Source organism: Eublepharis macularius, chromosome 6 (assembly GCF_028583425.1).
Source record: "Eublepharis macularius isolate TG4126 chromosome 6, MPM_Emac_v1.0, whole genome shotgun sequence".
Classification (NCBI taxonomy): Eukaryota; Metazoa; Chordata; class Lepidosauria; order Squamata; family Eublepharidae; genus Eublepharis; species Eublepharis macularius.
The window spans coordinates 61,258,738-61,273,467 of record NC_072795.1 but is presented as its reverse complement, the minus strand read 5'-3'; the positions used below and the strand labels follow the sequence as shown (position 1 = coordinate 61,273,467).

General features: G+C 41.9%; 1 protein-coding gene across 2 annotated transcripts in view; it reads left to right on the top strand.

Moving 5' to 3' along the window:
• Window positions 1-5,189: 5,189 nt before the first annotated feature.
• The window catches only part of LIMS2 (LIM zinc finger domain containing 2), a 33,081-nt gene continuing 23,540 nt past the window's right edge, over window positions 5,190-14,730 (top strand). The window contains exons 1-3 of one of the 2 annotated variants that reach the window (XM_054982438.1): window positions 5,190-5,391; window positions 10,171-10,306; window positions 14,414-14,573. In XM_054982438.1, coding sequence (XP_054838413.1) covers window positions 10,185-10,306; window positions 14,414-14,573 — 282 coding nt within the window. In that variant the 5' untranslated portion in view covers window positions 5,190-5,391; window positions 10,171-10,184. The remainder of the gene's footprint in view (window positions 5,392-10,170; window positions 10,307-14,413; window positions 14,574-14,730) is intronic. The other variant, XM_054982439.1, reaches the window with a different exon arrangement.

Sequence of the window (14,730 nt, the reverse complement as noted above, 5' to 3'; positions counted from 1 at the left end):
GGCCTGGTAGTACCTTAAAGATTAACCCATTTATTTTCTGCGGATTAGAACCCACTTCCTTCACTGGCAGACTTACCTGTCATGGAGGAAAACAGTTTTAAACAGGGTGAAAAGTCTTTAGAATAAACAGGTTGCTTACCTGTAGCTGATGTTCTCCAACTGGTCATCTGTGTGCATTCACAATGATCGGCTTCACACCTACACTGAGCTTTAATTCGGAAACTTCTAGAGCTAGATTTGAGGCATAAAAATGGTCTCGCTTCAGTCATAGTCTTTACTTTGCATGCCCATGGAAGAGAGGTTGCAGCTTTCCATTCAGTTCTTCCAGAAAAGTAACGCAAGTTAAAAGCATCTGTTGCAGAGAAGGCGAGCAGGTCATATGAATGCACTTGGAAGAATTCCAGTTACATGCAAACCATCTGTGCTTCTGCATCATGGAGACGAGAAAACATTAACATGCTGTTAGTGGGTACACATGCAGTTAAGAAAGCATTGACCACTCCTGTTATGCATCCGCTTTGACATCTACAGTGCAGTGACTTGCGAAGGTGGAAGACTGGGTGGGAAGGCTGATCTGCAGAACTCAGGAAGATGCCTCTGTGAAAGATTGAAGATGTGGTAACTGCTTTTGTGGAATGAGGTCTGACTGTCCCTGGAAGTGCATTATGGGCCACCTTGTAGAATTGCTTAAGGGTGACTTAGTGACTGAACCACTGCAGAGACTCTATATCCTTGCTTTGGCTCTGAGTAGCATATCAATAGGCCTGGGTGCTTCCTGAAAGAGGCAGTCCTGTCCAGGTAGAAAGACAATTCCCAGGGAGCATCTAAAGCATACAGCGGCTTCTCTTCATCAGATGCTAGAGTGGAGAGGTAAGTGGGAAGGACTAGGCCCTGAGTCAGATAGAATCCAGAGACACTCTCTGACAGTAGGAAGATGTAAGACTGCTTATATTTTTGTTAAGCTGAAACTTGAGTGAGTCTGAGTGCAGAGTTCAGTGGACCCTCTTGAGTAGATTGCAAGCTGGAAAGCAATCGTGAAGGTACAGAGTCTTAGGTTACAAATAGTAAGAGGTTTGAGGAGTTTTCCAATTTACTGGATGAGAACCAGCTAGAAGTCCCATGATGGTGTAATTAGACGGTGGCTGGTAAGGCCTTTGAAGAACCGTTTCACCAGTGGTTGAACAAATAGGGAACAACCCTATACCAGCAGATCTGACACAGAAATGGTCTCCGAATAGATCTGGGGAGATTAATGTCCCAAACCTAGAGAATAGAGTTAGAGGAGGTACTCTAGAAGTCACTGGATAGGTAGTTTGGTTCTGTCCTTGCACTGAAGCTAAGGTTAAAAAGTGCTTACTTTTGTGTTGGTAAGACCATCTGGTAGATGCTTTTCTTATATTCAGGAGCATCAATCTGAAGACAATGCTATGTTCTGGAATTATCTTCTAGGTCACCAGATTTAAGATATCTATGTCCAGGTGAAGAATACTGCCATACTTCTGTGACAGCAGGTCTGGAATTTCTAACAAATGGAGAAGATGGCCCTTCAAAAGGTGGATTATCTTGATGAACTCAAAACTATCTCAGCTAGTAAGGGGTGATTACTCTTGTGTTTTCCCAGTGACACTGGAAGCAAGTAGGATTGTCAGATACATGCTTTCAAGTAAGAGATGTTCAGGACCAATAATGGGCAACAATCTCTTTGGACCTCACCTTACCATATCTGCCAAAATGTTGTCCTTGCCAACAATGTAAATTGCTATTGCTGTAAAGCTGGGCTCGATGTCTCTCCCCCCTAGGCTGCTGTCTAAGTAAGAAAGAGTGACAAAGGTAGTGTTATTTATTTATGTAGTGTTTTGTGGCCATATTATCTGTGTCAACCTGCATTACTTGTCTTCAAGTAGTGCAAAGGAATCTTTTAGGCAATATATTCAAGAGGATCAGACCTGAAAGGGGTCAAAACAGAAGATTTTAGCCACTCAAGTCCCCCAGCAACAGGGGGAGGGCGAGATCATGAAAAACAAATGCTACAAATTCTTCTTTGAGCAGAACAGGAAGACACTTAAAACAAAAAGGAAACCTTCTAAAGGTATCACATCTATCTTCTATATATATAATTGAGTAAGTGTATTTCAGACAACTCACTTCATACCCTGTGCACCACCAGAGGGTGCTGCCACAGAGGGAAGCCTAGGCAGGGAGCCTAGGCAGGGTACCAGGTCCCTCCAGAAAATGTCCCATGGCAGGAAGCCCAGAAGGGGAGCAAGATGGGAGCAAGTGGCAATGCCCACCTCCTGTCTTCACCCAGCTGGTATTAGGACTAGAAGAGGAGCAGGTGGCAATGCCTAACCCCCGCCTTAACCCAGCTGGTATTAGCAGTGGAGTAGGTGGCAATGCCTGCCCCTGTTTGAGACAGCTAGGATCAGGAGCGGAGCAGTTGGCAATGCCAGCCCCCCCACCTTAACCCAGTTGGTATTAGGAGAGGAGAAGGTGGCAATGCCCTCTCCTCGTCTTAACCCAGATGGTATTAGGAGCGGAGAAGGTGGCACTGCCCAACCCCCATCTTAACCTAGTTGGTATTAAGAGCGGAGCAGGTGGCAATGCCCTCTCCCTGCCTTAACCCAGCTGGTATTAGGAGCGGAGCAGGTGGCAATGCCTAACCCCTGCCTTAACCCAGCTGGTATCAGCAGTGGAGCAGGTGGCAATGCCCGCCCCCCCTGCCTTAACCCAGCTGGTATTAGGAGAGGAGCAAGTGGCAATGCCCTCTCCCAGCCTTAACCCAGTTGGGATCAGGAGCAGATCAGATGACAGTGCCCGCCCCTTCACCTGGCTGGGATCAGAAGTGTAGCAAGTGGCAATGCCCACCCCTCGCCATCACCCATTTGGGATCAAGAGTGGAGCAGGTGGCAATGCCCACCTTGTGCCTTCACCTGGCTGGGATCAGGCGCAGAGCAGGATGCAATGCCCTTTTCCCCTTCACCCAGCCAGGACCAGGCACGGAGCAGGTGGCAATGCCTGCCCTCTTCAATCTACCAGAATAAGCCACTGAGCAGGTGGCAATGTCCACCCTGTCTTCACCCTGCCGGAGTCAGGAGCCAAGCAAGCCGCAATGCCTTCTCCACCCTTCAACCTGCTGGAATCAGAAGCAGAGCAGGTGGCAATGCCTGCACCCCCTTCACCCAGCTGGGATCAGAAGCAGAGCAGGTAGTAAAGCCCGCCACCCACCTTCACCTGTCAGGATCAGGTGCAGAGCAGGAGGTAATGCCTGTTCCTCCCTTCACCCAGCAGGGAGAAGGTGGCAATGCCCACCCCCCTTCTCCCAGCTGGGATCAGGCTCAGAACTGGTGGCAATGCCTGCCCTCTTTCACCCAGCCATAGTCAGGTGCAGAACAGGAGGCAATGCCCAGCCCCCTTTACCCAGCATGTATCAGGCATAGAGCAGGTAGCAAAGCCCACCACCCCTTCACATGGCCAAGATCAGGCAGATCAGGCGTGGAGCAGATGACAATGCCCACCCACCCCTCCTTTACCAGCTGGAATCAGTGACCAAGGAGGAGTGAATGCCTGCCTGCCCTCCCTCCCCTTTCTAGAGCCCGTTGTATTTTTTCCCACTATGGGCTTTGTTGCTAGTATCTTCATAATTTTATTGCCAGTATATACTGTATATTTTAGTGACCCAGCCCTTAAAGTGGTGTGGATCAACACTGAGAAAGTCTAAAGCTACTCAGTTAAATCAGAAGGGTCCTTGTATTTTCTCTCCTTCTAACACCTACAGTGGAACAAGTCAACTAATATTGGGTCTACCCCACCACCACTACACACACACCAAAGCATCTTATTTTGTGGGGGTTATAAGGTAGTGTTAAATTTTTCTTGATTAACTTGTCAAGATATGAAGGGGATCAACATCTGAATGGATTTACTACATATAATTACTTGATGACTCAGCTAAGTTACTAGACTCAAGGTGGTGGTGGTAGATAGTGCTGTCAAGTCATAGATGATTTATGGCTATCCCTGCTGGAGTTTTCAAGGCAAGAGACTGCCAGAGTTGGTTTGTCATTGCCTGCCTTTGCATAGCAACCCTAGCCTGCCTTGGAGGTCTCCCATCCGACTATTAACCAAAGCAGATCCTGCTTAGCAACCCCTGCCTGGGCTATCTAGGGAAGGGTAGATAAAGGTAATCCGCTGTGCAAGCACTGAGTCATTACTGACCCATAGGGGGGAACGTCACATCAAACTTTTTGTTATGGGGTGGTTTGCCATTGCCTTCCCCAGTCATCTACACTTTACCCCCAGGAACCTGGGTACTCATTTTACCGACCTCGGAAGGATGGAATGCTGAGTCAATCTTGAGCCGGCTACCTGAACCCGGCTTCCACCAGGATTGAACTCAGGTTTTGAGCAGAGCTTGGACTGCAGTACTGCAGCTTACCACTCTGCGCCACGGGGCTCTTCGCTATCTAGGGAAACCACATACAAAAGATGACATGTCCACAAAGAGTCTCTCATCAGGTCTTCCATTCTTAAATGATGACACATCTAACAGGTTCTTTGCCTCCTTGCATGGTGACTGGAAATGCTCATGAGTTTTAATTGATGTGGCGTAAGTATCTGGAGACTGTAGTGGACACAAAATTCTGATATTATATAGGGATATTCAGGAAGAATGTGCAAGGTTCCTCACCTGATGAGACAAAGCTTGCCCCAAGGAGCCCTCAAGATACTTATTTTTTAAAGTATTTTGGTAATTGACAAACTTTCCACACACATCAATTGCCACCAATTTAAACTTGGTAGATTTTTAAATGCTGGTAGGTAAATTGCAATGTTATACTGTTAATGCAAATGCCCTGAAGCTTCAGTTCAGAGCTTGTAAAATAAGAGTTTCTTTTAATAATTAAATAAAGTTGTCGTTAAGGACTGCATAAGGCCGAACTGGGATAGAGACCCAGAGTAGGCAGTTTCTAGGCACGCAGAGGAAACGCAGCTGGAGCTTCATTCAGTTCTGCGGATCAGTTGCCTCCCTCCTGTAATTCCATACAAGTCCGTCGCCTCTTCCCTTGCGGGGTTTGGCTTCTCCCTACAAGACCCACCCGCCCGCGCTATTTCATTATTTATTATTTCCTTCCCTTTCTAGGAAAAGTATGTGCTAGGCCGAGGGGCGGGAAGAGGACGAGGCCGCCCGTCTTGAGCCATGGGGGCGGCCCGCGACTGCAGCCAACACAGGGCGTAGGAGAAGAAAGAAGCTAGCTGGATGGGCGCTGTCTGAACCGAGACCGCGAGCGGGTCTGCCCTTTTAGCTCCGGCAACTAAACAGCTCGAAGCCAGTCTGACGGTTCGGCCTCCACTGCCGCCTGAGCGCGGACCAACAGCCATCATGACCGGCAGGTAGGAAACGAAGACGTTGCCATTGCCTCAGATTTTGCTTGGCCGCCCGCTGAGACTGAGCGGCGGAAACGTTTGACGTTCTTCTGCCAGGGCCGGTGGTGAGGCTGGGCAGACTGCGGCCTCTACTGGAGAGAGAAGCCCAGCCATGAGCCCACTTGGGAGCCCTCCAGGCATTATCGCTCTCCGGGCGCCAGAAGGAATCCCGATTCCCTGGCGCTCTGGGGCATGAGGACGCGTTCCTGGTGAGAGGCCAATGAGATGGCGAATCCCCTTCCACGCACACTTCAAAGCATTTATATCACTGGACCAGCAGAGTAAAAATGATACACTTTTCTAATATTTTTAAAAAACAATTAAGCATTAATTGAGGGTTTCCTGGGAGGGAAACTAGCCAGCTGGAATAAAGTGTGTCGGAGTTTTGATTCAAGAAACACGTAACAAAAAAAATCCAAACACTATGACTTAGTTCTTTTCAAGAAGACTCGTCCACTTAGTGATTTACTGTAGCTTTAGTTTTGTATAGAAATAGCACAGATTTTCTGTCCCTCTGGCATTTTGTGACTCTTTGGCCCCACTGTTTACAAATTTTCTCTCTATGTGTAGAGATTGATATGCAAGTGGATCTTTTCATATCCAAGTAAAAAAAATGCATTCCTATCACACTGACATGCCACAAGATTCATCTTTGGTTTTTGCAACAACAGAATAACATGGCAGTATTACAACTATGGAATCTGTCAATTAATTCTTCTTTATTTTAATGAGCTGGTAACGTATTTATTAAGAGTTAGAGAGTGCCTCTGAGTGCATGCAGAGTTAATTTCCCTCAACAAATGACTACGAACCAGCTTTCATGTAGTGGAAATGAAGAAAGGGCTTTTATTTATTTATTTATAGTCTGCCTTTCTCACTGAGACTCAAGGTGGATTACATAGTGTGAAATTAGTACAATCGGCATCAAGGACATTTCCATAAACAATGTCATAGGATTTTACAAAAATATAGCATTAGCAAGGATCCAGTACAAAGTTGAAGAATTACTGAAACAGAACATAATCAGTTCTAGGACTGACATTAAATAACATCAAGCACAGGTAGTATAAGAGTACATTGTATATAGGAGTACATATTTTATGGCAGAGAGGTTTTTCATGGAATGCTTGAACCCTGATATCTCTCCTTTGAGTTCTGTGGGACCTACCCTAGTAAGTAAGCATAGGGCTGCAGCTTGACATTCCACTCTTAAACATGTCTACTTAAAAGGAAACCCCATTTATTTAAATAGAATATTTCCAAATAAATGTACAACTATGGCTATAATTTTGATGCATGCATAATTTTTACAAGAACTTAAATCACTCTGAGAATTACTTTTTTGTTTAATAGAACCGCACTGTTACATTAATCACAGAAAAAGCATTTTGGATGCAATTTTAACTCGGTTGTATTTTTCTATTTGTGCCCTGCAGCATGCTCTCTCCTTTCTCACTGCACCAGAGTATCCATAGGTTTCTCTGAATGCCTCACTTTAAAAGAATGTTTTAAAACGTTATATACCATAACACCCGTTATCTTCTTTCAGTACTGTCAGAGGTCTCTGTTCCCCAGAAAAGAGGTAGGGAGTTACCTCCACTTACTGGGTTCTCAGCATTTCTCCACCTTTTCTTCTGATTCATCATTCTGCTAGTCTCTCTCTGCATCTCTCGTTATCCTCCTTTCCCTTTAAACCACCCTTACTAAAGCAAAGGTAAGAAAGGTAATTGTAGAACAGGGGAGAGGAATGTCTCTGCCAGCAAGTGAGTGGATCAGCTGTTTCGTTCCTTGTTACAGGCATTTGAAACTGGAATGGTCAGAGCCTTTTGTCATGAGCCAAAGAGCTGCCTGTGAACATGACTGATCCAGGACCAGCCCAGGATGTTGGAGTTGTGTTGTATATTGTGTTCAGTTGTCTAAATTATATTTTTTGTAAACTGCTTTGAGTCCCCAGTGGGGAGTAACGTGTGCCATCAAGTCGCTTCCAACTTATGGCTACCTTATGAAGTAATGACCCCCAAATGCCCTCTCATTCATCATTGACATCCTTGCTCAGGTCTTGCAAAGAAGGCTGCCATTTCCTTTATTGAGTCAATCCATCTCATGTTGGGTCTTCCTCTTTTCCTATTGCCATGAACATCATAGCATTATTGTCTTTTCCAGTGAGTCTTGACTTCTCATCATGATGTGACTAAAGTATGATAGCCTTAAGTTTGTCATTTTAGTTTCTAGGGAGAATTCAGGCTTAGTTGTTGTTTTGGTGGACCATGGTATCCGTAAAACTCTTCTCTAATACTACATCTTGAATTAATCAATTTTCTTCCAATTTTCTTCACTGGCCAACTTTCACATTCATACATAATAATAGGGAATATCATAGTATGAATGATCTTGATTCTTGCTTATCTTTTAGAATCTATTCTAGTTCTTTCATGGCTGCCCTTCCAAGTCTCAGTCCCCTTCTTATTTCTTTGGTTGATAATTGATTCAAGGAATAGAAAGTCTTTAAAAATTTAAATGTCTTTGTTGTCAACTTAAGATTGTGAAGTTCCTCAGTACTTTTGTCTTCTTGATGTTCAGCTGTAACCCTGCTTTGATACTTTCTCCTTTAACTTTTATCATTAGTCTTTTGAAGTCTTCACTATTTTCTGCTGGTAATGTGGTGTCATCTGCATATCTCAAATTGTTAATGTTCTTTCCACCAATTTTCACTCCACTTTCATATAAATCTAATCCATCTTTCCTTATGATATGTTTTACATAAAGGTTGAACAGATAGGTAGATAATATACATCCTTGTCTGACACTTTTGTGAATTGGAAATCATTCTGTTTCCCCATGTCTGATCTTATTGGTAGCCTCTTGTCCAGAGTACAAGTTGTGCATCAAAACAATCAGATATTGTGGTTCACCCATTTCTTTTAACACCATCCATTGATTTTCATGATCCACATAGTCAAAGACTTTGCTGTAATCTATAAAACACAAACTGATTTTCTTCTGAAATTATCTGGTACACTCTAGTAACGCTTGCAATTTGATCTCTGGTGCCTCTTCTTTTTCTGAATCCAGCTTGAACACTTTGCATTTCTTGTTCCATATATTGTAAGAGTCTTTGGTGTAAAATTTTGAGCATCACTTTGTTTATGTGTGGGACATTAATGCAGTCGTCTAATGGTTGCTGCAATCTTTTATGTCTTCTTTTAAGGAATGTAGATTGAATGTTTCCAGTCTGTGAGCCATTGCTTTGTTTTCCATATTGGTTGGCATATTCTTCTTAAGATTTTGATGGGCTCAATTTCCATAGCTTGTAAATATGTTTTTAAAGGGGTACTGAAAGTTTTATTACAGAGGCACTGGAAATATGACCGTGTATTCCAAGATGGCACTTTTATTTATCTGTTGTTCACTATATGCCTCTTAAGTGAGTTTAAAGTGAGGGGGGAAATCCAGAGTTTAAAATAACCTAGAGTACATTGCAATTATGTTCATGCCCCATCATTGCCTATGGCCCTGATCGTACATGGGCAAGATGTGAACTGGTAGCAGGCCCTGAGGAAGGTATGCTTATGTGTAGGAAGCTGCCTGTGTGTTTGTGTGCCTGCTTGATGGGAAGAGGCCCCTAACGTTTTGGATGGAGAATGGAAGCTGTTCCCTTCAGAGTTAAAGCAGTAGGAAGGAACAATGGAGCACGAAACACATTTCACAATATTCTGTTCTTTCACAGTGTTTTGGGCTTCTTCCTGCCTTTGCATTCTGAGAAGGCGGAACTAAAAGATCATATGAGTCTCCCTTTGACACCCACCTGCCTTCTACAGTATACCTTTCTTTGGGATTGTAATGTTGGAATTGAAATTTCTGATAATTTCTAGATTACACGGTGCCTAACTTGGGATGCTTGGAAAGCCTTCCTCCTGTACGTTCTGTGCACTTATTGAAACTAAAATTCTATTTGTGTATATCATGACATTAAATTGTAACAAAGCTGTAGAGAAAGGGGAGGGGAAAGGGCAAGGGAAATATGAATTCCTCAACAATGTAAAAAAGTCTGACTCAACTCCTGTAATGTGATCCTCATTCTAGAGTGGGTGTGGAGTTGGAGCTGTGTAAAAGGACAGTTTGAGCCTGTAACCCTTGTGCTGTGCCAGCGTGAATGTAGTAGGAAATAGAATGTAAAGTATGTTTCTTTATTCAGATTCTGCTGTGACAGTATGTGACTTTTGCAGATTGGAGTGAGCTTGAAAGCCAGACATCCGCCTGTTTTTTTAGCACTTTTTGCCTAAGTGACATATAGAATAGTAGGTAGTACAGGATTATGGTGGAATTGGTGGAAGAAGACTGACACAGAAGAGCCTGTTTCTGCCTGCAGTGTTGTGGTTGTTGTTTATACGGCTATAATCTATTGGTATAGGTGTTTAGTCTTTTTTTTAGAGATGGCCTCTTAAATTCACTGTTTTTGCTACTTTAGTGAATGAGCTTAGTTATCTAAAGAATAAGATGCTGACATTTAGTTCTTCTTCAAATGTCTTGAAAATTGGCAAATTTGCATTATTATTAATAATAGGATCCAGCAAAGAAATTAGTGAATATGTTTTAAACAACTAGGGAGCAGAAAATTCTGCATGAGAAAGGTGGACCATTATAATTTGTGTTTCTGAAAAGTACAGTTCTTTGAAAGAAAGTCTTTGGAACTTGATATTATTTGTGCATAGCTCTTCAATTATCCTCATATAGTTGTCTTTCCAGAGGTAATAAGGTCCATGGCTGGCGTGAGACTTCGGGGACTGACATCTTCTAAACTTTATCAACGCCGGCAGGATCGTCTGAGTGGCACGGGGTCGCTATGGAGTGATGGGAAAGAGAGGGGAGCTGGGATATTTGGGTAGGTCATTTGGATAGCAGATTCAAGATCAAGGATTAATAGCAAGTTTCCTTTATCTTCTTTTGAAGCAGGAAGTAAAGAAACCTGGGCAGACGGAAACAACTGTTTTAATTTCTACTCTGTGAAGAAAAAAAGTTTCCTTTTAATTTCTGCACAATAGCAGGAAAACAATCATGGAAATTGTTATCATTAATTATGCTGAACTGAATACTAGTATGGAGTTGTAAACACAACAAAAAATCTGGTACTTTAAGTCATCATAGTCTTGTTAATATCCTGCCTAAATTTTAGTTAGCATCTAGAACTGACTAGTGGAGACTCTATGCATATGTAATATGCATAGTTTTCTTAGTAAGTTATTGCTTGCTTGTTCTTCACAGCATTGTTAAAAGGGAAAATAGTCATATCCTTTTTAGATTAAACAAACAAACTGCTTGCCTTACATTTTGTTGTGTAAGCTCTAAACAAGATTTTAAAGCAGCTTGCATGCTGTTTGGTAAATGAATTTAAAAGCACACCGGGGTTTGGAAAGGAAAAATGACAGGTAAAGTGGAAGGTGCAGAGCAGAGGTTTTTAAATTAGGTTCAAAGGAATCGCCTGAGGAGTTTGTACATTCTCAAACACATGGGGTGACAGTTAGGGCCAATAATCCTGGCTGGCTTTCCAGACAAATTGAGAGTTCATTGTATACTACACTCCAGAATCTTCTACAATTCCTTGGCAAACAAATATAGGCTATGTAGCCATCTTCAGACATCCTCTGCACACCTCCATCATCTGAAATATAGTGAACAGGTACAAGGGAGAGTGGCGCCATTTCTTTGGAACTCTGCCAAGAAATGTCTACTCAGCTTTATCAGTGTTCCGTCAACTGTTGAATATTTTTCTTTTTTGAAGGCATTTAGATTTTAAATGCTGGTTTTCTCTGTGTGTTTTGACCTGGAAATTGCATGAGGATGATGACTGGTTCTTATGCTTATTGGCTTTGTTAGAATTTGAGGAAGGAAATAAGCATTGAATAGAACAGGAACAATTATAATGTGGTCTACAATGATAGGAAAGGAAGCGAAGCCAAGCTACGAAAGTCAAAAATATGGAACAAAAAAGCACATTTGAACGTCTGGAATATCAAGTTTAGCAAACAAAAAGTTACAGTTAAGGACTAGATATAATAGTTTTTGTCACGTTGATCTTAATAAATTATTAACCACAGAACTCCTTTAAGTGTTAAATTTGTCTGCTCTGTTCTGTACAAATTCAAAATGAATCTGAGACTGAACCAACAGTCAGTAATGTATGATTAAAACATGGGATCTTGGTGCCTGTCTTTTGTCTTGAGATGCATGATCATATAAATAACAAGATTATTACTTCTAATACAAAAAATTGTTGACATTCAAAGTTCAATAAATGAACCAGCATAGTGAGCAAGTATGTATGGTTGAAAGGTCCCCAGATTTACTTATCTGTATCAAAAGAGTTATTTTATGTATCTTTCTCAGGATTTAAAACATTGTTGTATTATTAAGAATTAATGTTAATTTATATAACTCTGCCTTAATAATTTTTTTTTTCATCTGATAGGATTTCTTGGATAGTTGGGCTTTTGTAACATATGATTAAAAATTATGAAACTCTGCTGTTACTTTGGTGTTAAATATGGTAATTTTTTCATATTTGACATTTTTAGCCGGTTGTGTGTGGGTAGATGGGTAGAATGAATGCATTTACAACCAGCTAGAATCCAGAAATGTTTCTGAGGTCAAAAGGAACCGCATTCAAAAATATGATCCCACAAAGAAGCAGATAATTTGACTCTAAGTGGAAGTAATTTCTCTGGTTGAATTATCTGGTAACTTGAAAAGAGCAAACATAAGTAGCCCTTTCCCCATTTTCTCCTGCCAGAAGCCCCCCCCCCCACATGTAATTTAAACAAAATGCTCCACTGAATAGGAGACTGCAGTCAGAAAGGGAATTGGCTAAAATTATCTCCCATCTCTCTCTTGTATGAATGAGAAGCCTCCTCCAGCAAGCGGAGTCCTGTTTTGCCCAGTTCACCTTCCGTGCGGCAGCCCCGCAATGCAATGATGCATTTTGTTTATGAGGGTTCTGCATTTGGGGGAAATGCCAGGGGAAGGAGAACGCAGGAAAGGTCTGCCTTCACCAGACTTTTTTGACTCATTATAGGATCCTACTCTCTGTCAAGGCCCAGTAGTTCTGCAGATCTTAAAATAAGCAGTCCTTCAATACTTGTACCATAAATACAATTCATATCATGAAACTTTCTACCTTGTAATCTGTACGAGTTTGTGACACTTTTGTCATGAAAGATTATACAGAGTGTTTGGCACTCAGTAGCAGGAGGTAAATAAATCAGTTTTTTCCTGCATCCTCTCTGCACCTCTCTCTGTACCTGCTATAGTAGAATAAGTGCGTTTGTGTGACATAGCTATGCCAAGGTTAAAGGTATAGGTAGGGTTGCCAGCTCCAAGTTGGGAAATTCCTGGAGATCTGGGAGGTGAAACCTGGAGAAACCTGGAGAAAGTGGGGTTTGGAGAGGGAAAGGACCTTGGCATGGCATAATTCCATATAGTCCACCCCCCAAAGTAGCCATTTTCTCCAGGTGAACTGATCTCTGTGGCCTGGAGACCTGTTGTGATTCCAGGAGATCTCCAGCCACTACCTGGAGGCTGGCAACCTTAGGTATAGGTCTTGGGGAAGTGTAGAAGAAGCACTCTTTTGGCCTGGGGTCAGTGTGATGGCATCAGTTGTACTAGCTCTGGGATCCTAACATCGGATCTTGAGTTGTGTTCACACTACCTTTTGTAGCATTGGTTTTCATATTCGTGTGTTTCTCATGAAGTCTGATGTGGATGCACAACTCTGAAAATATTGTATCCAATACTATCCATACGTCTTTTGTATAGCTACTTATGTCCGTAGGTATAGCTTTGCTTTTGAAAAGGGGGGGTAAGAATTGACTGTTCACTAGTTCATGTATGTGGGAAGAAAATCATCAGGGACATCTCTGAGCTGAGGAGTGAATTCCTTGTGAATTTTGATTTGCAAAAGTTTTGTTGATTAACAATATCGTTTGTAGCCTATTTGTATTTATAAGTCCTAGTTTATGTGATGCAATCTATTGAATGAAAATAGTAGATTACAAGAATATCTTCCCCTGGTAGCCACTAACTATGGGCTGGTGCAGTTCATTTTTTTTAAGCTGTTGTGCAGGAGTTCAGGAAAACAACTGTATATTCCTAATTTTGCTAAGTATTTAAAGTTGTTATACTGCAAAAGCAGGCAATAGTTAATTACATCTTAATGTAATTAAGTAATGCCACTAGTTCTGTCACACATTGTGTTGTGCTGAATTTTTGTGGTTTGATTTTTGCTGCAAAAGTTGCTATTTTGGGAGAGAAGGGGCTCAAAGCTGCTGTTTTGGGAGGGGAATCAAAACTTCCCTGCCTTGTATAATTAACATCTGGTACTGTGCCAGAGTATAAATAAATCTATAAACAAGGGCTCAAATATGATTTAGTTATCAAAATTTACCATGTATTCAGAAACCTATTGAAAGCTGTCATTGTAATATAAGTGGTGGTAGTGGAGAGTACTGTCAAGTCATTGCTGACTTGTGGTGACTCCTAGTAGAGTTTTGATGGCAAGAGACTAACAGAGGTGACTTGCCATTGCCTGCCTCTGCAACGCTCGTCTTCACTGGAGGTCTCCCATCCAATTACTAACCAAGGCCAACCCTGCTTAGCTTCTGAGATCTTATGAGATCAGGCTCACCTGGACTATCCAAATTAGGGCTTTTAATATAAGAAATGCTCATATTTTCGTGAAAACAACATGCACATTATTTGCCTAAGTCATAAAACAAACCACACAATTATTTACCTTTTGCCTCTCTTTTCCTTCCTGTCATATTTATATAACTATATGGATTTTAGTATGTAAATTGAATTAACAAAAAATAAATGTGAGAAAGAAGTTTTCTTTATTTTGTCGAATATCCACAAGGAAATGAAAATGGAAACTGATTATTTAGTTTGACTGGGATAGTGTTTATAATTGTGGTGATGCTTTTGTTTTGATTCCTAGTAACATGTCAGATGCCCTTGCAAATGCTGTTTGTGAGCGCTGTCATTCTCGGTTTGATCCCACGGAGCGAATTGTGAACAGCAACGGGGAGCTGTATCATGAAAACTGCTTTGTCTGTGCTCAGTGCTTCCGTCAGTTTCCCGATGGACTCTTTTATGAGGTAAGATTCCCATCAAGTAAGACCTATATACTTGTAATACTGTGTAAGATTACTTGGCATTTTCCTCCACAGACCTTGTCCTGTGATGACAAATGAATTGTTTTGTATGGAACTTCTGATTGGCCTGAATTCTTCAGGCACTGCTTTCCTAAACAAG